The sequence below is a fragment of the Notothenia rossii genome, assembly GCF_949606895.1.
Source record: "Notothenia rossii genome assembly, chromosome: 9".
NCBI lineage: Eukaryota > Metazoa > Chordata > Actinopteri > Perciformes > Nototheniidae > Notothenia > Notothenia rossii.
Window position 1 is genome coordinate 7,230,679 of NC_136907.1, and position 21,284 is coordinate 7,251,962.

General features: G+C 40.2%; 2 protein-coding genes across 5 annotated transcripts in view; both read left to right on the top strand.

Moving 5' to 3' along the window:
- The window catches only part of pld2 (phospholipase D2), a 28,183-nt gene extending 19,132 nt beyond the window's left edge, over window positions 1–9,051 (top strand). The window contains exons 17-24 of the mRNA XM_079649844.1: window positions 360–464; window positions 771–859; window positions 2,065–2,178; window positions 2,300–2,346; window positions 2,595–2,729; window positions 4,510–4,663; window positions 5,284–5,401; window positions 6,115–9,051. Coding sequence (XP_079505970.1) covers window positions 360–464; window positions 771–859; window positions 2,065–2,178; window positions 2,300–2,346; window positions 2,595–2,729; window positions 4,510–4,663; window positions 5,284–5,401; window positions 6,115–6,339 — 987 coding nt within the window. The 3' untranslated portion in view covers window positions 6,340–9,051. The remainder of the gene's footprint in view (window positions 1–359; window positions 465–770; window positions 860–2,064; window positions 2,179–2,299; window positions 2,347–2,594; window positions 2,730–4,509; window positions 4,664–5,283; window positions 5,402–6,114) is intronic.
- A 1,098-nt stretch (window positions 9,052–10,149) lies between these two features.
- The window catches only part of mink1 (misshapen-like kinase 1), a 47,621-nt gene continuing 36,486 nt past the window's right edge, over window positions 10,150–21,284 (top strand). For 3 of the 4 annotated variants that reach the window (XM_079647386.1, XM_079647387.1, XM_079647389.1), the window contains exons 1-7: window positions 10,150–11,414; window positions 17,573–17,638; window positions 18,099–18,281; window positions 18,367–18,477; window positions 18,567–18,657; window positions 18,742–18,872; window positions 18,959–19,013. In XM_079647386.1, coding sequence (XP_079503512.1) covers window positions 11,358–11,414; window positions 17,573–17,638; window positions 18,099–18,281; window positions 18,367–18,477; window positions 18,567–18,657; window positions 18,742–18,872; window positions 18,959–19,013 — 694 coding nt within the window. In that variant the 5' untranslated portion in view covers window positions 10,150–11,357. The remainder of the gene's footprint in view (window positions 11,415–17,572; window positions 17,639–18,098; window positions 18,282–18,366; window positions 18,478–18,566; window positions 18,658–18,741; window positions 18,873–18,958; window positions 19,014–21,284) is intronic. The other variant, XM_079647388.1, reaches the window with a different exon arrangement.

The following is a 21,284-nucleotide window of genomic DNA, read 5'->3' on the forward strand; positions in this document are numbered from 1 at the left end:
TAACCGTAGTATGTGCTCATGTGTTTCATTGTTGATGTGTAGGCTACTGCCTGAATATGATTCATGAAAGGCAAGTTTCCTATCAATACCATTTCTGAGCAGAGGACACTTTTTTTATTTCCTAAATATCTTGGTTTCTTCTTTTCTAAGGGTCACATTTTACTGCCTTAATTAATACACGTACATTTAAAAAACTTGATTGCTAAAGTTAATTTTGTGGCAGGAGAACATGAGCGTGAAAAGAAGATTTAGTTGCTAATCAAAGATTGTATATACTTTAGTAGGTAGATTGATATGTTTGAGTGTTAAACCCCTAAAAGAACATGTGTCATGGAATCTTTTTTTATTTTTTTCTCCAGGTGTTGCGCTCTGCAGACCGGTGGTCTACTGGAATCTGTGAGAACTCGATCCTGAACGCCTACCTCCACACCATCGAGAACAGCGAACACTACATCTACATCGAGGTAAGGAGGAGTGCTTCGGCCAGTATACCTTTTATATAATGATAATGTCAATCTATACTTTCATTGATTTGTTTTACACAATTTAAACCTCTCATTCTGATGTTTCAGCGTGTGATTCCTTTTGACTTTTATACCATTTCCCCCCCTAACTTCACATATCCCTGAGAGATGTCTTCAGCCAACATGTGTCTAACCACGAGGTCTCATGTTTCTGAATATAACCACAGACCCTTCCTCTGCCAGCTTCCTACCTGTTTTATCCCTCCTCTCACACCGAGCCACCATCTGTCTCCTCTCTGCCCTCAGAACCAGTTCTTCATCAGCTGTGCCGACGGGAAGACCGTCTACAACGGGATCGGGGATGCAATTGTGAAACGAATCCTGCGTGCACACAGGTCTGGTTTGAGTGCATCGACAAGATTTATGTTTATGGTGAAATACGGCCCTGCACCCGTTCCTGGGAAAACAAAGAATTGGCACCAAGAAGAAAAACATGAGAGTTGTTTAATGCTGTAGTTCCTCACTGTGTGGCACATTTCTGATACCTTGTATACTACTGAGTGGATTAGTAGTACCGTAATTTTCGCAGCAGCTAAATTGAATGATGTGTACATATATAAGCCGCACTGGACTATAAGCCGCAGGTGTTTTAATGTTTAATTACCATATGTAAGGGTTCGTGCACAGAGGGGATTGTCGGGAAAGAGATGGCTGTTTGAGGAAGCTCCCATTTATTAACATTTCAACAAACAAGTTGCATATTTGCATAACGTATTCAAGTGTTACCATTTAGTGCAATAGTAGCTACAGAACATGTGCTGTGTAAACTGTACTGTATCACATAGCGTTTCAGACACACAAACTTTTCAACTTTCAAACTTAAACGGTGCGCTCCCAGCGCACGTACCGGCAGTGATCTACAGCAGCGGTTTTCAACCAGTGGTACGGGGACAAACTGTCTCGCTCTCGTAATGTCTGTCTGTCTTGCTCTCGTTCTGTCTCTCGTACCACTCTCGGTTCCACTTTTACTTTTGCGCGCTACCTGTCTCACTCTTTTCCGGCCTCCAGCTTTTCCTGCTGGAGCCCGCCGCTTAAAGGTGGGGGGCGCGGACCGGCCATAGAGCCCATAGAGTTAAAGGTGGTGGACTGTAACCTGTAAAATCCATAGATTTAGGAGGTCCCCTAGTGGCCGTTAGCTGTAAAAATCCATAGATTAGCCGCACCGTTATATAAGCCGCAGCGTCGAAAAATGGGAAAAAAGGCGCGGCTTATAGTCCAAAAATTACGGTATATATATATCATATAAAAGCACATTTCATAAAGGTACGAAGTTCCTAGTAACTACAACAGTCATTTAAATGCAGTGGAGTAAAATACAATATGTATATGCTGCATTGAAATATAAAAGACTGACAAGGAAATGCCAGTTTTAAGTGTTAGCCTGCTGCCTGACAGAACGTTGATCCTCTATATATATATATTTAATTTCGCCTTATAGCCGTCAATCATTGAAACAGAGATATGATTGTGATGATGAATGAGAAACTTGTATTGATGTTTAAATAGTACCATTACTTGTTGCCATTGTGCTTCTCTACAGTGAGCAGAAGAAGTACAGAGTGTTTGTTGTGGTTCCTCTGCTTCCTGGATTCGAGGGAGACATCGCGTCAGGAACCGGAGTTGCGATTCGAGCGATTCTTCACTTCACTTACAGGTGAGAGCCTTCATCTCCCGTCACCAGGCTGCCATTACAGGCCAGAATAAACAACTTACATTGATAACCAACTTACTATTGTGTGTGTTAATTAACATCTTTTAAATAACTAATGTCCTAGGACCATGTGCCGAGGAGAGCACTCCATACTGTCAAGACTTAGTGAAGGTGAGTTTTCTCTCACTCATTTGCTCTCATTAATAAACAGATATCACAAAATGACCGCCGGTTTCCTCTCTAACATGTTTCTTTCTTTCTCTTTGTGTTGCTACTTTAAACTGAAGCTACTTTTACTAGGTATCTTTTCACCAATCTCCATTTTCACCCTTCTTCCTGTCATTCACCTTGAGAACACTGTATGTGTATGTTTCTTGATAAATCTTTACGGTATTTTTCTTTATGTCTCCCAATAACAGTGATGGACCAGTGGACGGAGTACATCTCGTTCTGCGGCCTGAGAACACACTCTCAGCTCAGCGAGTCTCTCGTCACGGAGCTCATCTACGTTCACAGCAAGTTCCTCATAGCCGATGACCGCTGCTACATCATCGGTGAGTCATCAGCCTGGCACAAACTCATCCAAAGACACATTATCATCCTGACCTTGAGTTAGTGAGTCAGTGAGCTATGAAAACTACAGTGGAATTGTACTTGTACTTTACTCGAGTGTTTCCATTTTCTGCTACTTTGTACTTCTGCTCCACTACAATTCAGAGGTAAATCATGAACTACTCCACTACATTAATTTAATACCTTTAGTTACTTTACAGATTTGTATTAAAGTGCACCTATCATGCTATTTTTAGGCAATAGCATAGGTCTCAGATATATCAAAAATATATCAAAAACATGTCTATGAAGTGTTTTGCTTAAAATACTAAACAGATCAACCATTCTAGCCATGCCTCATATCCCTCTATTTCACTTCCTGTTTCAAAAAGTGCTGATTTGGGCTAAAAAGCTTTAAAAAAATATATATAGAAAAAAGTAGGGGGCTGAGCTCATGCGGGGCCCGGCAGCTACTTTCTAAACTAAATACTGCCGTGATGAAACGCCATATCATGGATTATCAAGGATTATTTCTGAAACAGTATGGAGCTCAAAGGCTTTCTCTCTTGCCGGTTATACCACAAGGTGAGTTCCTTTTTACTTCCTGCTTCTTCACACACATGCTCTCCAGTACAGGTTAGCTCTGAGTGTTAGCGATGCTAATGTAAACACCGACCATATTACGTCAAAAACATTCGAGCAGCGTTTCTGATTGGGTCGTGGGTCCACATTTCAGATATTACGTCATATCGGATGCAAATCTGGATCAGCTCCGTTGTAGCCTCGTTTTTAGAGATTTGGGTACAGAGGAAAAAAGAGAGGGTTTTATTTTCTGACGCTGCGTGAGTTCCCCGACACACCGGGGACACATTTATGTATAAATGTAAGACATCAAAAAGTGCATTTTGGATGATAGGTCCCCTTTAATGATGTGAAATATAATCAAGTGTTAAATCAGACTTTAGCTCCACCTGGAGTAAATTCAGAAGCTACCCTGCAGTATACAAAGTCATTCAAACTAGCTGCTCCTTTACCAGCTCTGATAACACTTTGATGATCAATCATTATAAAAACATATCATATATATTATTCTGAAATCTGCAGAATGAGTATTTTTACTTAAGTATATGTTGATACTAATACTTGTCTACTTTTACTTGAGTAACATTTTGAATGCAGGACTTGTACTGTAACAGAGTATTCCTACAGTCTGGTACTTCCACTTTTACTCAAGTACAACATCTGAGTACTTCTTCCACCTCTGCCAAAAAGTATTTACATCTCTGTAATAGTTTTAATTTTTTGCGGCGGACTTCGCCACTGTGCTGGGCTCAAATTTCTTTCACGGACCATATAATTTGTCAGCACTGAATTCTGTCAGATTTCACATCATATAGAGCAGAGGCCTGTAACACTTCATGTCAAATGCATTCCTTGAAAATAAATCAAGATTCAAGGCTTTTATTGTCATGTGTATATTAGCTACATTATAGATATGTCAATGACTCTTAGGTCACAGACTCCTCCAGCAGTGCAACACAATAAAACAGATATAATAGTAAATCAAATCAAATAGAATAGAAATAGTGCAAGGAGAGTCTATACACAAGTAATTGGAAATATACGGATTACACTACTGACCAGGAAATGAACTCAAATGAAGCACACTATTGATGTTATTGTTTATCCAGTTCTTGCTTCATGCGCTGACTACTGGCTCGTTCAGGGATGCTTAAAAAAGAACAGATTTGTATTGCTCATTACTTTCCACACGCCTTTCAGGATCGGCCAACATCAACGACCGCAGCATGCTGGGCAACAGAGACAGTGAGATGGCGGTGTTTGTGGAGGATGAGGAGCGGGTCCCCTCCACCATGGGGGGGCAGGAGTACCAGGCCGGACCCCTCACACTCGCTCTGCGAAAAGAGTGTTTCAGGTCAGGACCTAATGTGTAGACTCTGAAATAACATTGTTTCAAGATTCAAGGCTTTTATTGATGTTCTTTGATGATTTGGAATATGATATATAGGATAAATAATTTGTAAGTTGCAAACAGATGAATGTTATGGATGTCCTTTCCATTGTGGGAATGAATGACAACAAACATGGTGACCCGATACAGTTTAGAAAGGATCAATGGAGCATTATTTAAATGGCACCCTTCATGCAATGATGACGCCCAAAGTGCAACAATATATATATTTTGAAAGACTCAAAATAAAAAAACGTATACTGTATGTGGTGGCCTATTTTCCATTTTCACGACCCCTCATAGCGTTTACATATACCAGTCAGCATTCACCTATCCACACACATTGCACAAAATGCAAGGAACCACCTGCTTAAGGAACATTCACACAGATTCACACACCATTTGCCGGGCCATTGGGAGCTTCTCAGGGTTAACTATCTTGCCCATACATAGACATGTTGACTGCAGGGGCTGGGATCGAACCCACAACCATACTACCATTTTGAGACACACACTGAACCTCTGAGTTATCTGAATATACTGTACCTGCTGAATATTTGGCTGTTATTCATTTTCCCGTATAGAGTTCTTGTCGGAGCTTCTTCAGACCCCAGTGTCAATATTGACGATCCCATCAGTGATGAGTTCTTCTTCATGGGCTGGAACGAACCAGCTAAACTGAACGCTGAGATTTATGAAAAGGTATACTTTTAATAAATGACGGTGTTTCATAAATCCTTACTTATATATAAATAAGGTAATATACAGTAGGCCTATATTATATTTGAAATTGTTAGTTTCTCTATTCTAAGTATTTGTATTTTAATGTCTGAACACACTACTGCTTTTGTAACATATATCTATCTATCTATCTATCTATCTATCTATCTATCTATCTATCTATCTATCTATCTATCTATTTATCTATCTATCTATCTATCTATCTATCCATTCATCTATCTATCTATCCATTCATCTATCTATCTATCTATCTATCTATCCATTCATCCATCCATCTATCTATCTATCTATCTATCTATCTATCCATTCATCCATCCATCTATCTATCTATCTATCTATCCATTCATCTATCCATTCATCTATCTATCTATCTATCTATCTATCTATCCATTCATCCATCCATCTATCTATCTATCTATCTATCTATCTATCTATCTATCTATCTATCCATTCATCTATCCATTCATCTATCTATCTATCTATCTATCCATTCATCCATCCATCTATCTATCTATCTATCTATTCATCTATCTATTCATCTATCTATTCATCTATCTATCTATCTATCTATCTATCTATCTATCTATCTATCTATCTATCTATCTATCTATCTATCTATCTATCTATCTATCTATCTATCCAACCCTTTGTTCTTATTGGCTTGTCTACATCAGGTCTTCAAATGTCTGCCCAACAACTCGGTCCACAACATGCGAGAGTTGAAGGAATACTCTGCCCACGAGCGTCTGTGCGACTCTGACCCTGAGCAGGCAAGAGAGGAGCTGAAGGCCGTGCGAGGGTTGCTGGTTCACTTCCCCCAGAAGTTCCTTTGTGAGGAGGACCTGCTGCCTCCGATGAACACTAAAGAAGGCATGGCTCCTGTCGGTCTGTGGACATAATTCAGCTCAGGCCACTACGCTACATCTCCACTGGCTTCAGATGATCCCCCTCATAGTCTCTAATGGTCAGCACAGTTCACTAAAGTAGTCAGCACTGGCACTTCAGTGGTGAGGATGGAGAAATCACATCAAAACAATGTGTTGGTGCATCATTGATGTTTTTATTTTCACTTAAACTGACAATTAACATAACCACTGAAAATTAGATTTGATCATGATTTAGAACAAGGCAAGGGCTATTTCGGGTTTTCCCTTTCCTGTAGTGTGTTATATAGGTTTATGTGAATGTAAGTGGTACTAAGGCTACATTCCCTCTAAAAGTTCAACCAGGAGGCCGAGGGACTTTTTCACCAGCCCATCGGCCGGAAATGACGCTATTGGGATCCTGCTGTAAAAGAATGACATCACTATGTAATACTTGCGCTTCCATTGGCTCCAACACAATGTATGTGATAGACTAAGGGGCGGGACATCCCTAAGCGGTTGACCAATCACAACAGAGCCAGCCAGCTAGCCAATCAGAGCAGACTGGGCTCTGGTTTCAGACAGAGGGTGAAAAGACGTGTTGCAGCACGGGGAGTATGAGAAAAAAACCTTTTTGAATATTAAAGCATGTAAACATGTCAGAGTAGAGACACTAAATACTCATATGAACCTGAATTTGAGCATAATAGGGCCCCTTTAAAAAAAAGTCATAAATACAAATCCAGCTTAAATAGGCAAAAAGAAAAGTCTCCAGGCTGGATTTCAAAGTAGTGAGAATTGCGTTGTTTGTTCCACATATATGTAGCATCTCTGGTTACAGGAGGTTGAGCTGAGTTGTTTGTACATTACATTAAATGTCACTTGTTGGCGACTTACATACTCAATACTGTGGGCAATCCCCACAGGAGCAATTTGGGGTGAAGTGTCTTGCCCAGGGACACAACGACATGCTGACTGCAGTGGGATTCGAACTTGCTGTCCTCTGATTCGAAGATCAGCGCACTATCCCACTGAGCCACAGCCTCCCCTGTTTCATTCTGCTGCTCAATATGAGCGGCGGTGTTGAACGCAAATGAATGTATGAGTCAGGAGAGGACGGCGAGTTGGTATTGGAAATCAACACATGATCTGGGAACATAGTGTACAGTTATTGGTGCAAGGTTTTTGGATGGGTGGGTGGGTGGCTTCCGTCTCTGTCTCTGTTCGCTCTCACTCTCTTCCTCCGAGGCTTCACCTCTCTCTGCAGTGCCAGCAAATCTGTCAGAACATTTGTGGTTGTTATGGTGACGGATATAAAGAGATGACTGGATTGTATCTGAAATAAGAGACTGAATAGGGCAGGAAAGGGAGAGAGCACCTAAAAAGAAATGGGGCTAAATCGGGATAGAGTACGGGAAAAAGAGAAAAAGGAGGACTGACCATTTTCTGTGCAGATTTCATATTTCTGGATCAGTGATCAGATGACGACACTGTCTGTGAGAGGAGAAAAAAGGAGGACAAGATAATTGAAGGGTGTTAGGTTGATTTACCGCAAATTGTTGCAGGTTTTTAAGTCACCATGACAACCAAAATGAGTTATAATTCCTCCATGTGCTCAGCAGAACAGAACAAATCATTCCTCTTCAGCTATTTCCGTCACCGCTCGACAATTACGTGTCCAGGTGCCATAAAATGTCCTGCATAACTTCCCTTTACTCATTTTCATCCTACCAGGCTTTCATTTAGAGCACATTACACTGTCACTTAGTGGTGACATAACTTGGCTTAGACTCATCAAGTCCTCTTTAGTCACAAAGATGTTTTTTAAATATATATAAAATGACATCCTTGGTTTGCTGAAAACCAGCAAATCCCATTTCCTGTGTCATGAGGAACTGAGTAGAATTGAGCAAGCGTTGCACTGGACAAATAGGAAGCATCCCTCTTTTGTGAAGTGTATCCGAAATCTTATGTAATCATTTAGCAGACTGTATTGTTAGTCCTGCCTTCCTCGTGCATTTCCATAGCTGGAAGGAAGCTGAACAGAGTTTGACCAAGGTGAAGGAGGGAAAACAACGTTGAAGATTCCTCACATAGCACACATTATTACCAAGTTTAATGACATTGACACATATGCAAAGCACCTTTATCAAGACCTGTATGCGATGGATTGAAGTCCATCAAAAGTAGAAAATGGCTGAGCCTGTGACACAACACTACCAAGTCGGTATCAGTGCAATCTGACAGATGACAAGTTTCCCACATCGACGCTGCTCTGCCTCTACATGAACCACCTTTCACAGACCAGCTAAGAAATTCTGGCTTCAGATTAATTCACCTTTTTCTTTGGAAGATTTTAAAATGCTACTAGTCTTTGCACACTAAGCGCTGGGTTGTTACCTTAATCTCCTGTAAAGCACAAAATGGTTGCTCTTATACTGTTTCTATCATGCATTTTATTTTTATCTGGCTACTAGCCAGCATTTCTAATACATTTGTATGAATATACTAATAACCAAAAAATGTGTGTGTGTTAACTCGTCACTTTTAATCTTAAATCACCATGTTAAAACCTTTTGTATGCAAATGTATAGATCTGGGATATTACCGTAGAGTTGCTGATGTATAACTAACGCTCAGGAGATAATAAACATGCTTACTTAATCGCTTAAGTGCAGTTATGAATAATTTTGAGGTATTATACTTCCCTTGTTTCCTCAATAAACTTGTTTTATATGGAATTTACAAGTGAATATCCTTGACTTTGATTCGTACATTGCAAACTTCCTGTGTAATATTTTATATGAGAATATATGGTATATTTTTAACACTTCTAACTAAATATTTAAACATGTTCAACAATATCTAAATGTAAAAAATAATCATACTTCATGTGATGACACGTTTTCTTTTACAAGGAGAACTGTGTTATTCAGCGTATAATAGACAAATATTTAATAAGTGTGTGTTTACAAAAAATACCTTCCAAAACTACTAAGTATATATAAGTATATATATGTCTTTTTTTTCTTTTTAATACATATAATGTACTTGTGGGATAATACTGTTATTTGAAACCAATTACAGTCAAATACAGTAACGTGTATCTGTATATTCCTGGGTCAAATAAATTATTTGAATTAAACAATTTAGAGACAGAGTTGACACATATTTAAAAAGTTCTTATAGGAATTGGGTGCTATTCAACACGCAACAAAATAAATGGTAGATACATGTTCTACCTGAATGCTTAAATCTTAAAATAATAAAGCACCAATATAAGGTTATTGTCATATCACAGCCTCAATCTTTATAACTTTATTTGATGGAAATATTTGTAAACAAATGATATATTATTCAGTAGTGTGCCAGACACAAAGGAAAAAGAAAAATGTCCATTTCTAATTTAACATGCAAAAAATAAATAAAGTGTAACTATTATCTGCCTGAATGATTACACCTTCAATAAAGTGTCAATACAAGGTTATTGCCACCTCACTGCCTCAATTGTTAAACCCTTATATTTTACTCTATATTTGGACATCTTTGTAAACAAATGATATATTATTCCCACACACATCCGAGCAAAATTAGGAAAAGGAAAATGTGTTATTTAAAATGACAAAAGAAACATTTACGAATGACCTATTTCTATGTTTCTTTGTGAGTTATCTATAATAATTGTATGTATTTGTACTTATTCCTGAGCTTTGTGCAGTGGCAAGACAGCTTTGTCCATGTGCAGCTCGGTGCAGACAGAGGCATTGCGTAGGTTGAGGTCCACTGTAATTTTCCAGGTAATTTGTCCCTGGTGAAGCACCGTAGCTCTGCAAAAGGAGCAAACACTTGAGGAGTGTTTTGTGCAGCCAATCGTCAGTACAAGCCCGCAAGACTACAACAAGGCTTGGAGTGGGAGGGAGGACTCGGGCGGCAAAACATGGCGAAATAACAAGTTTTACTGTTGGCTGCTTTTGGGAAATTGCACCGTGTCTATCGTGTTGGACTTCGGCGACGGGTTCATAACATTTGGAGGCTGGAGGACGAGAGCAACGCGTAACTTTAGAGAGTCGAGGGCCCCAGTTTACAAGTATTACGGTGGCTGCTGGCGAGAAAAATAGTGCCTGCCTGTCTGCCTGTGTTTCCCCGGAAGGTTGGCAGTGCTAGGCGCGACTGTCAACACAGATCATGGATGAAGGAGGAAAGTTTATACTGGAAAACACCATAGATTGTACTCGGTAGATTGATTGCACGCACCTGACTCGAGAGAATATTTAAGTCGTGTTAACAAGTTTGGCAACTGCAGTCGTATATACAACTAGGCCATTGTTTTTTTTATTTTTCCCGCAGTTGTGTTAATATTCAGGGAGGACATCTCTTTAAGGCTTGACGGCCGGTTCTGGTGCGGACGGACCCGGACGCCATCACATCAGACGCTGCGTTTCTCCTTAAAAAAAAACAACCACTGCGCTGCTCTGGTTCATTTTCTACTTAAGCAACGAAACAAGGACTGTTTTCCAATTGCACACCAGATCTGTGTGGTAGTTTCTTTTTCTCCGTGAATCGTTTTTGTATCTGCATGTTGTACAGCAGCAGAGACGTCTTGTCAAAATGAACGCAGCAAGGTGTTCAACAACAGTGGAGGTGCATTGCATTGAAAACCTGCCCGTTGGTAGTAGAACGGTACCGTTGGCCGGCTAACTGACGTTAACAGTTTCTTGAAATACCTTCTTTTTTTTTTTTAAGTGAAATGTGTTTTGACCAGACATTGTAACCGGCTTTTTCTGTAAAACAACACTGGTTAACATTGTAGCTCGAGTTGACGTGAGCTAGCCCGCTGGGTGCGTCTGTGACGGCTCTATCTGCGATGTGTTTGCTAATCTAAGTGCTACCGTGTTGTTCCGCAACAGTTTAACAGATTGCCCAGCGCGTTTGCTTGATTTAATCCGTAGATAAGCTCTCTCAAGATCGCTTTAGCAGCCGCTTCACATTTCCACAAGTACGTCTTGTCAAATAAGTGGCTAACTTGGTAGCTAAGGTCCTAAGTTTCGCCAGCCATGTCTGAAAACGCCCCCACACGAAGCCTGGATGACATAGACCTCGCAGCTCTGAGGGTGAGTATTGTTATTATAAGACAAGTGTGCTGCACTTTATTCATGTACAATTATGGCTGACGTTAGATGTTATGTCATATGAACTGAAGTGTGTGCTTTCCTCTGACACAAGCACGACCATTCAACACCCACGTAACAAAGTTAAGGTGGATAAACATCCCCTGGCCCTGTGTTGCTACAGGCAGCTGTCATGTCTACGTGAATTGTCTAGCAACAACTTTTTACACACTGCTATATTTATGTTTCTTTATGCTGTGTTTTCCTGTGATCAAATATGCCATTGAAATGATAAAATCTGAGATTGTAGGCATAATCACAATCTGTTTTTGTTGTGGTTTATTATTGTTTTGGAGGGTCTTTTCCCTAGGTGGGCCCAAGTTGAATGGCAAATCCTCCAACCATACCCTTGTTGATTTTGGTTTTGTATTGCTACTATATTTGTAATAAAACGAGTTCTGTATCAAAGTTGTTAGGGGTAGACCACACACTACATCTTAGTGGTATTTTAAGTGATCCATCCTCCACTCATAAATCACCCTGGCTGTTTGGACCCCCCTCATCTAACATCACAACCACTTTGCCAAAATATGGTCACCTCTAATGCCTTTTGGGAGAAATATGCAACCTTAGTTTATTGTCAATTCTGCCATATGTAATAACATATACAAATAGACGATGGAAATTATATTCACGATAGCCCCTTTCGGTGCATCTCCAATGTTAAGTGTCACATGTGTATAATGTGTTGCATCAGTAAATCCCCTTATGACAAACCCTTATTAGCATTATAAATCTGTTGATTATGCATTCAGTCGCTGCTTTTTTAAATATAGATAACAGCCCTGTCTCCCCACTGAGGTATTAAAGAGATGCATAGCTTTCACTTTTAGGATTAGATTTCAGTTTTAATCCATGTCAACGGTTAACATGACCAAAGGTTCATTGAGGTTTTTTGATTGATTTAAAAATGAAAAAATCTGAGCAGTGGAGCTTTCCTAGATCAGTGGTAGTTTATCCCAATCCTGGTTTGCTTGGTCCCTTGTTATCCTGGCAAATTGTTAAAACCGACCCATCTCTTTATTACACATCTTTAAAAAAAATTACAATCACATTATAATCAACAGAAGTGTTTTTTATGGGTATTTTGGCCCAAATTAGATGAATTTCTTTCTGAAAATTACACTGAAATGTGTGATCTGATATGGTTAAGTACACTGGATGAATGTTTGAATATCCTGACTGGTTTTTAGGATGATGAGCTGACCATTTGGTGTGTGTTGTTATTGTTTACTTTTGAGTTTCATCAGTGTAAACAACATCTCTTAACCCCCAGTGTATTGGCAGGAACTTCAACAACAAAATCTGCACGACTATCTACCACTAGATAATAACTTTCTAACAGTTTTAAACATAATTGTGCTAAATGTGTCACAGATTATTTCCTGTTGCAGTGTTTGTGAATGACACTAGCTGACAGGAAGTAGTCATAGCCCCAAGCTGTTTCCTAGCAATGCAAATTGGATACAACTTGTGAATCTCTCTTTGGGTGAACTAATCCTTTAGAGATGCCCTGCGGAGTTTTCTTGCAAACAAATAAATGTTATTTTTATAATCAGTATTCATCACCAAAAGGCATTGTGTGAATCCTTGAGCTCCAACCAGTGTGTTCAATGTATTTCCTTCATCATAAAAAATGTGCAAAGAGAATTACTATTCTAGCATTTCAAATATCGTGTAGTTTAGCTAGCGGACCTCTTTTTTGTTGGCGCATTGCAGCATATTTTGGGTGTTATTGCCACCTGTTGACGAGGGGAATAGTGTGAATCCACTGGCAGGACGGTGTTGTACGACACCCGGGCGTGCAAGCTTCCTTGTGCATGAGATAAACAAAACTTTGTCACACTGATAGGAAAACGGCTACATAGGGCAACTCGAGGAAAACAACTTCACAGGGAAACTTTAAGCCGCTCAATTTGAGTTTTTCTATACATTTGCTGCAATGTAAAGAAGGACATAGCATAATGACAGACCACCATCAAAAATGTGCACGTCAATAGCACTCGATATAATCAAGCTACCTGCACGGTTATTTTGTTTACAGCTGGCATAACGTGGTCATAGTCCAACAAGAATGTCTGTTGAACTTCACCCTGCTTTGTTGTTGATTTGAAATTCACTTCTTTGCTTATGTTCAGTTTCAAACAGGATCTTAAATATTGTGTTGTGAGGATATTGGATTCTGATTACCAAGGAATACCAGCCCTCTGGAAATGAACCTCATGAGAGATTTTTGTCTTGTGATTTTTCTTTTTTTGGGCTCATTAAAACAGTCCTGATGTGTTTGGCAAAAATAACCTTACATATACGAGTGAGGAAAAAGGACTGCTTTGATATGATATATTACTTATGTAATGGCTAGTAAAAATACAACATGTCAGATATTAAATAGTTTAAAATATCAGCTAGCTTTTCCTTCTTGGTCATGCCTTTTGGAAATGTGATCTTAAATTCAAAATGTCATTATGTATGTTAAAAAACAACAGTGAAAATCCAGTTGTTTTGATCTTACTTCATTGGATGTAATGTAAAGAGTTGACTTACTCAAGGGCCGTAATGGTAGCAAAATCTAACAATGGTAGTGGTGATGAAATGTAAACATTGTTCTTCCTTTCAGCAAACTGATGGATTGATTAATTGGTTAGCTATGAAAGAAAATATGAAGTATTTCTAGATTTCTAATTACAAAGCCACTTAAAAACACTTACCTGATAATATCTGGAATGATATTCAAGGAATGCGATTGTTTGAGTTGTGATTTTGACTATTGTTGCAGCTGTGTAGCAACAGCTGGCAGGCTTTTATTTTTTCAGGACTTCCTTTCAGCTTAACTTGACACCCCTGCAGGAAATGTGTGGTCAACTTCCTCACGGACCATTATCAGTGTCTTCTAGAGGTGATACCCCGTTGAACTGAGCTTAAGAATTGGGGGGAAATGATTGTGTTACACCCTGAGGTTTTTCAAATACACCGAGCTTACACATTAATACGTCAGCATGATATATCCAGCAGAACTACAGTACCAGAGCTGCCAGTTCTGAGATTTCCGTTGGCTAACTGCAGGTTTCTCCTTTAACTGCTTCCTTGCCTTTTTGTCAAACACCACGCTCCATTTGTTTGACTGTGTGTGCTGGTGTTGCTACTCCTAGAACATAACTGTACCCTTCCCCTACAATCTTTTCATTCCTCTCATCCCACTCTCTGGCTGGCCGTGGGTGAAGCTACCGCCTCAGCCTGGCCACCCACTCTTATCATTACATTATCCTCTTCCATAGCATCCCTCTTCCTCTTCCTTTACGTCACAGTCCCCCTTCTTTTGTGTCACAGAACATGGCCGCTATGTTTATGTCATCACATGAGCAATCTGCTTCATATCTCTGGTCATTTTTAGATTTAGCTGTCAAGCATAGATGCTATTTTCCCCTGTGAATGTGCCCCGTCTGAAAGGAATGTTTCCCCTCCTTGTTGGAAGGCAGAAAGCCATCATTGGAAACAGATTAAAGCAGGATAGATCATTCTGTATGTTTTAAACCCAAAGCAGCAGTCTAACCACCCACACATCTTCTTAAAGCCATATTGGAATTGCATGAAAGTGGAACTGCTTGTCATTATTCCCTTGTCGATTGGAGGTGGGAGTTGCATAATTAAGCCAAAGCAACCTACTCATTATTAGTGTCAGTGAAGCAGCATGAAAGGAAAAAAATCAGGAAAAGGAATAATAATAATTATTATTATTATTATTGTTTTAATTATAACGCTTTATTGGTTTAGCACTCAAAACAAGATTCATGTCACACTTTAAAACCTTTTTCTTGCACATAAGCAGCAGATGCAGATGATGTAAAGTTTTTTTTTAAGGTGTTAGAAAAATAAAACACACTTAGAAAAGTAAGAACGACATAAGATTGAGTTAATAACTACAAACTAAACCTATAAGATAAATAAATGTATGATAATAAAGATTTAAAGTCCAATTTTGAAGGGATATGTCGCTAATTGAAAGCTAGTGTATGTTGTTTGAAAATGTCGTCCGAATTTGCCTCATATTTTCTGGTAGGGTGTCGCAAAGTCTGGGAGTGTAGTGGACGCGAGCTGCTTCTTCCGTTTTATTTTGGGGGGACTTGAAATATATAATATATGATGTTAAATCCACCTTTTGTATCGTATCTAGTAGTAACCATTATTTTGTGCATCTGTTGTCTGTTTCCTCCATGTTGAGTCTTTGGGTGGGCAGTGAGTGGGTGGTACAAAACATTGGGTTCAGACTATTTGTACGGAAATATGGAGTTGTAATATTGGATGTAAAACCATTGGGGTTGTTGTTATGTATAGTTTGTATTCTACTAAGGCCTATGTGTCTATGTATGTGCATATTCACAACGCCCACAGCTTCTGTTGTTCAGGACAAATCCTTTTGACTTACACCCTTTGTTGGGGAGACAATGCTTAAATATGGGAAATTCAAAGACCTTTTTCTTTAACTTTTGCCTTTGTGCCAGCATTAGTGAAGCCAGCTTGCAGCAGTAACTAGAACACCTGCAGTTAAGTAGGATTGTAGTATTTAAGTGTGACTCTTAACTGAAGAAACATGACAAAGGAGAACAATCACACAGGAAGCATCTCCCACTTCGAACAAAAAATAAACACGCCGTGATCTGAGTGTATTTTCCTTTCTTGGTTAAGCTCCCAAGTTTGTTGTTTTTGAAACGTTTGAAACGGGGTGCTGTGGGGTAGCTTGACGTTTCATAGAGGGTGCTCAAACATTTAGGGTTCCCCATTAATGCACCGGGCGCTACCGTGGAATTTTCTACTGCAACAATCCCCACGCAAATACACAACGTACCCACAACTGTTACATTGAAGGCTCGATAATCAGCTCACGGCATATAGTTGTAAGCAAGGGTAAAGTGCTGTTTTTATAGGTGGTGTGTGGGCCTCACATAGGGGGTCCGGGGGCAAGCTCCTCCGGGAAGATTTTTAAATATTGAAGTTAAAAGCATCAATCTGGTGCACTTTGAGAGCAAAATGAAGAGATCTATGGATACCTCTCTCAACACCCAGATGAAACAGAACTGTAAACAGATTTACTTTTTTCTTTATGGATATTTTACAAATCACCCTTTTAAACTTTATTCTTGTTTAACTGTCATATAGTATTTCATACCTGTTTTTCATTTATTCTCTTATTTTTTTATAACTATAAAGATCATATAAACGTGTGCCTCGGAAATAATTGTTTACATTAATGGTGACCAAAACGTTTGAGACCCACTGAGATAACACTGACGGCCCGTCCACACTACAGCTTCAAAAAAAGCTTGCCGGCGGGCGTGTCTGAAGCTCGACCAACAACCAATCACATGAATCTCCCGCCCCTGACACACAAGCAGCGGTTTGATTGGCTAGAGCTTGTACTGCCATATGATTTGATTGGCTGACGCTTCCACCGAAAGCTTCAGAAGCTTCAAAAGTTGAACATTGCTCAACTTGTGCAGCCTGAAACGCCAGGAAAGCTCCGCTCTGCTACCCACAATTCAGTTCGGCGAAAAGCGAGGCAACGTGACGTCACCCCATTCAAAGTGAAGGTGCAGACGCGTTGGAAACCGTTTTTGAAGCTGTCGAAGCTGTAGTGTGGACGGGCTGTGAGAGAGTCCTTTAGCTCACTGAGCCTCTCAGTCTGACAGGAGAGGACTCTCCTCCACTTTGTTGTTCAAAAAACTCCTTATATCCGTTAGCGTAGCTCGCTAGCACCAGAAGCTAACAACAACGATCTCCGGTACCGGTGCACTCTCTCTCTCTCGCTCGCGCACGCACACAAAATGGCTCGTTTCACACACACACACAGAGCCGAGCTTTAATGAAACACAGAGACCCAGACGTAATAGTACTGTATCATATTATTTTTCGAATCAATAATCTTTTAAATTATGATAATTTTTTTTGAGATATATATTTTTATAACCATTTTTCCTCCTGGTCTCTCGCGCCCCCCCTTTCATGCCTCGGCACACCCCCTACTTTGGTAACCCCTGACCTGATGTATTTGCTCTTTTTGAAATACATGTTGTTTGACTATATAAATATGCTCATGTCTCCCATAGGATCCTGCAGGGATCTTCGAGCTGGTCGAGGTCGTCGGCAATGGGACATATGGACAGGTGTACAAGGTGAGATATCACACCTGAACAATGTGTGACTCTATTCAACAAATTATCTTTTACTTATACGATGAGTTGCTTTAAGACTACTCTAGTGCCCACTTTCTGTTACATTTCTCCCAGATCACAGCAGATTAAACGTCCTGCTATGTCTATGTTATTCATAAGTTGTTAAAAGAAAGTGGCAGAAAGATAACAGACTTAATAAGAACGCCAAAATGGTGTGACGAAGCAATTAGCCACACTTAAAGGTGGGGTAGGTAATTCACTTCAGAAAACCTTTTTGTTATATTCCATGGAATGCTCTTAGCATCCCGATAGCAATGAATACATTAAATGTACTTTCAAATTCTAGCGCACTCGAGCTGGTTTCTCCATTCTTACCTACCCTACCTTTTAACTTTAAGTGTATCAGCAACATGGAGTCCCACATTTTACTGACCCCTGTGTTGCTGATCCAACTTGTCAGGGCCGTCATGTGAAGACGGGCCAGCTGGCTGCCATCAAGGTGATGGATGTCACCGAGGAGGAAGAGGAGGAGATCAAAGCAGAAATCAACATGCTGAAAAAGTACAGCCACCACCGCAACATAGCCACGTACTACGGTGCCTTTGTCAAGAAGAGTCCACCGGGACACGATGACCAACTCTGGGTCTGTATACACTCCTAACTGATGATCTACAAGCTGTGTGCCTCTTTGATGGTGCTCACTGAGTTTGAATTTGTTCTGCATGCAGCTGGTGATGGAGTTCTGTGGGGCGGGATCAGTGACCGACCTGGTGAAGAACACTAAGGGCAGCTCTCTGAAGGAGGACTGGATTTCTTACATCTGTAGAGAGATCCTACGGGTAAGAACCCACAGTGCAAACAAGACAAAGCAAATGTGCAGCAGCTGTACTCAGTGCTGACCGATTCTGACTTCTTTTTCTGCACACAGGGCCTTTCTCACCTGCACGCCCATAAAGTGATCCACAGAGACATCAAGGGGCAGAACGTGCTGCTGACGGAGAACGCAGAGGTCAAACTTGGTACGTTGAATGCTTTAACATGAAAATAAGCTAATGATGTCCTCCGTCGTCTCACACACTCTTCTCTCTGACTCCTTTGTCCAGTTGATTTTGGTGTGAGTGCTCAGTTGGACAGGACTGTTGGTCGTAGGAACACTTTCATCGGCACGCCTTACTGGATGGCTCCTGAGGTTATTGCCTGCGATGAGAACCCTGACTCCACCTATGACTACAGGGTATGAGCAGCACTGCGTGTGTGTGAGCATTATGTCGTGAGAGCAGATGAAAGATGGAGGCTAACCTGATCCCCTGTGTGTTACAGAGTGATATCTGGTCCTTGGGGATCACAGCCATTGAGATGGCAGAGGGAGCTCCTCGTAAGTGTGCCCTTTCATCATGTTTTTTTAACCTGTTCTTGGTTGTAGGGCTGTATAGGTTTAACCCCCCGATATATTTGTGGACATCTCATACCATTGTAACCTTATTTGATTGAATCATGCATTTCCGTGCACTCGGCAGCAGATTATCTCTCATCGTCTCGAGGCCCATTCTCAACGTCCTCACGAATGACTCTGTCTTGCATATTTGGCCTGGCTGTCTGTGCCTTCAGATGGACAGCTGACTCACTGTAATCAAGGTAGTGTAGTCGTGAGCTGGCAGGCGGCCTGCGGAGGCTGATCGCACATCTCTCTGATCTGCTCAGCGTGGAGATCTGTCTGCCTGGAGATTTGCTGTCAACCCTGGACAAAAAGGAAAAAAATTGCACCTAAACAAAGCAAACAAAAATGAACGAGTCAAATAAAGTCCATGTTAAACAATGACTTAACATCATTTCTACTATTCTGCCATATTGACCAGTTTGTTGGTTAAATGCAACTATTATAACCCTACCTAAATCAGATTTGAATTGCATGCTGTGTTTAGGTTTACTTGGTGTTGCATTTGGCACTAAAGCAGTACAGGATAGACCGGATTAACAGATAAGAATCTGAAATGTAAAAGCAAGTACCAACAAGGAAGAATATTTAAAAAAAGCCTTCTTTGTACGGTCCAAATCATCAACTATTTTTATAAAACCTGTGAGGTAATAACTCTAATTGGGATGTTGGTTGTTAATAGAATAAAAGGTAAGGCTGTGTTGTGTGTTTATTATTCGCCCAGAAGAACACACGATTGTTTTAATGATCAGGCCACTACAATAATGATTAGCGTTTCCTGTTGTTGCTTGTTCCTACATTTTTGAATTCCTTCCTGTTTTCCCTGTTTTCTAAATAGCACTCAACACATCTTCCATCAACAGTATCTTTTAGTTAACAGAGAAACCAGTTCTCTCTTTTTCCCAGCAGTTAGAAAACACTGGCGTCATGGGGCTGCTGTTGTATGAGCTCTGCAGTGTCTAAAGCCAGCCTCTTGTTGGCCAAAACTGAGCTCTACTAAATAAAACATTATACAAAGTCTCCCCAGATGGAAACGTAATGCCTCATTTGCTAATTTCAGTGAGTAGAATACAACTTGTGTTAAACTTTTGAAATTAACCATATTTCCATACTCATGGATTACAGATTTTTTAATGAGGATGAGAAGAATTCACAACAAGCTAATTGAACTTTTGAATGTGGAAATAAACACATCAAGACACAAATTATTTAGTTTCGAATTTAGAGTCTTGTTTTCGTATTCAAAACAGATTTGTACCACAGGCACAAACAACATGTTAGATGTTCTCTGAAAGCTTTTTGTTTTGTGTTTCAAATCACTGAGGAAGATCACAGTGCTCCTTGTTACTGCTGCCGCATGTGACATAAGGCGAACAGGCCAAATGTCAAGCTGTTGTTGATGTACCGTTGCAAATCATGCAGTGTGTTCTGACTCACTCCATCAGCTTCATTACAGAATGATTTGTATTATTTATTTATTATTCACCACCAGGGATAAAGTTGCTGTATTTCTTGTTTTTAGACTTTTTGTCCAGCTCTGTTTGGATTGGTAAACCGCTAAGAGATGTCCCGCCCCTTAGATGATACATGTTAGATGCTTTTATCTAAAGCGACTTCCATACTCAATACTGTGGGCAATCCCCACAGGAGCAATTTGGGGTGAAGTGTCTCAGGGACACAACGACATGCTGACTGCAGTGGGGTTTGAACCTGCGACCCACTGATCCGAACACATACGCACATCCCACTGCGCCACACGCCCGTCACCTACAATGTGTTGGAGCGCTAGCCAACAGAAGCTGTAGTGTTACGTAGTGATGTCACTATGTTACGGAAGTAAACGAAGGAGTCCAATGGAGGTGTTTCAGGCAGGGGGGGGGGGGAAGGAAGGAAGGAAGTGTGTGGGATATAAACTCCCTCTGGACTTTGGTAACCTTTGCAGACCATTTGCACAAAAACCTATATAACACTATATAAAAAAAATTAGTATAATGGGTCCCCTTTAATCTCTGATAAAATGAGTTGCAAGAACCTCTAACAGATTTTTTACATGCAATTGTCATTGGTAGTAAAACTATTCCATAGAACATTGATTTTGATCACATGACCTACAGTCAGTTAATCTACAGAATACGTGCGGTAGGACTGATATTAGAGTGGTATAGGTTTGTCTCGCTGTTTCATGGAGATGCATCATTGTGCTCGTTACAG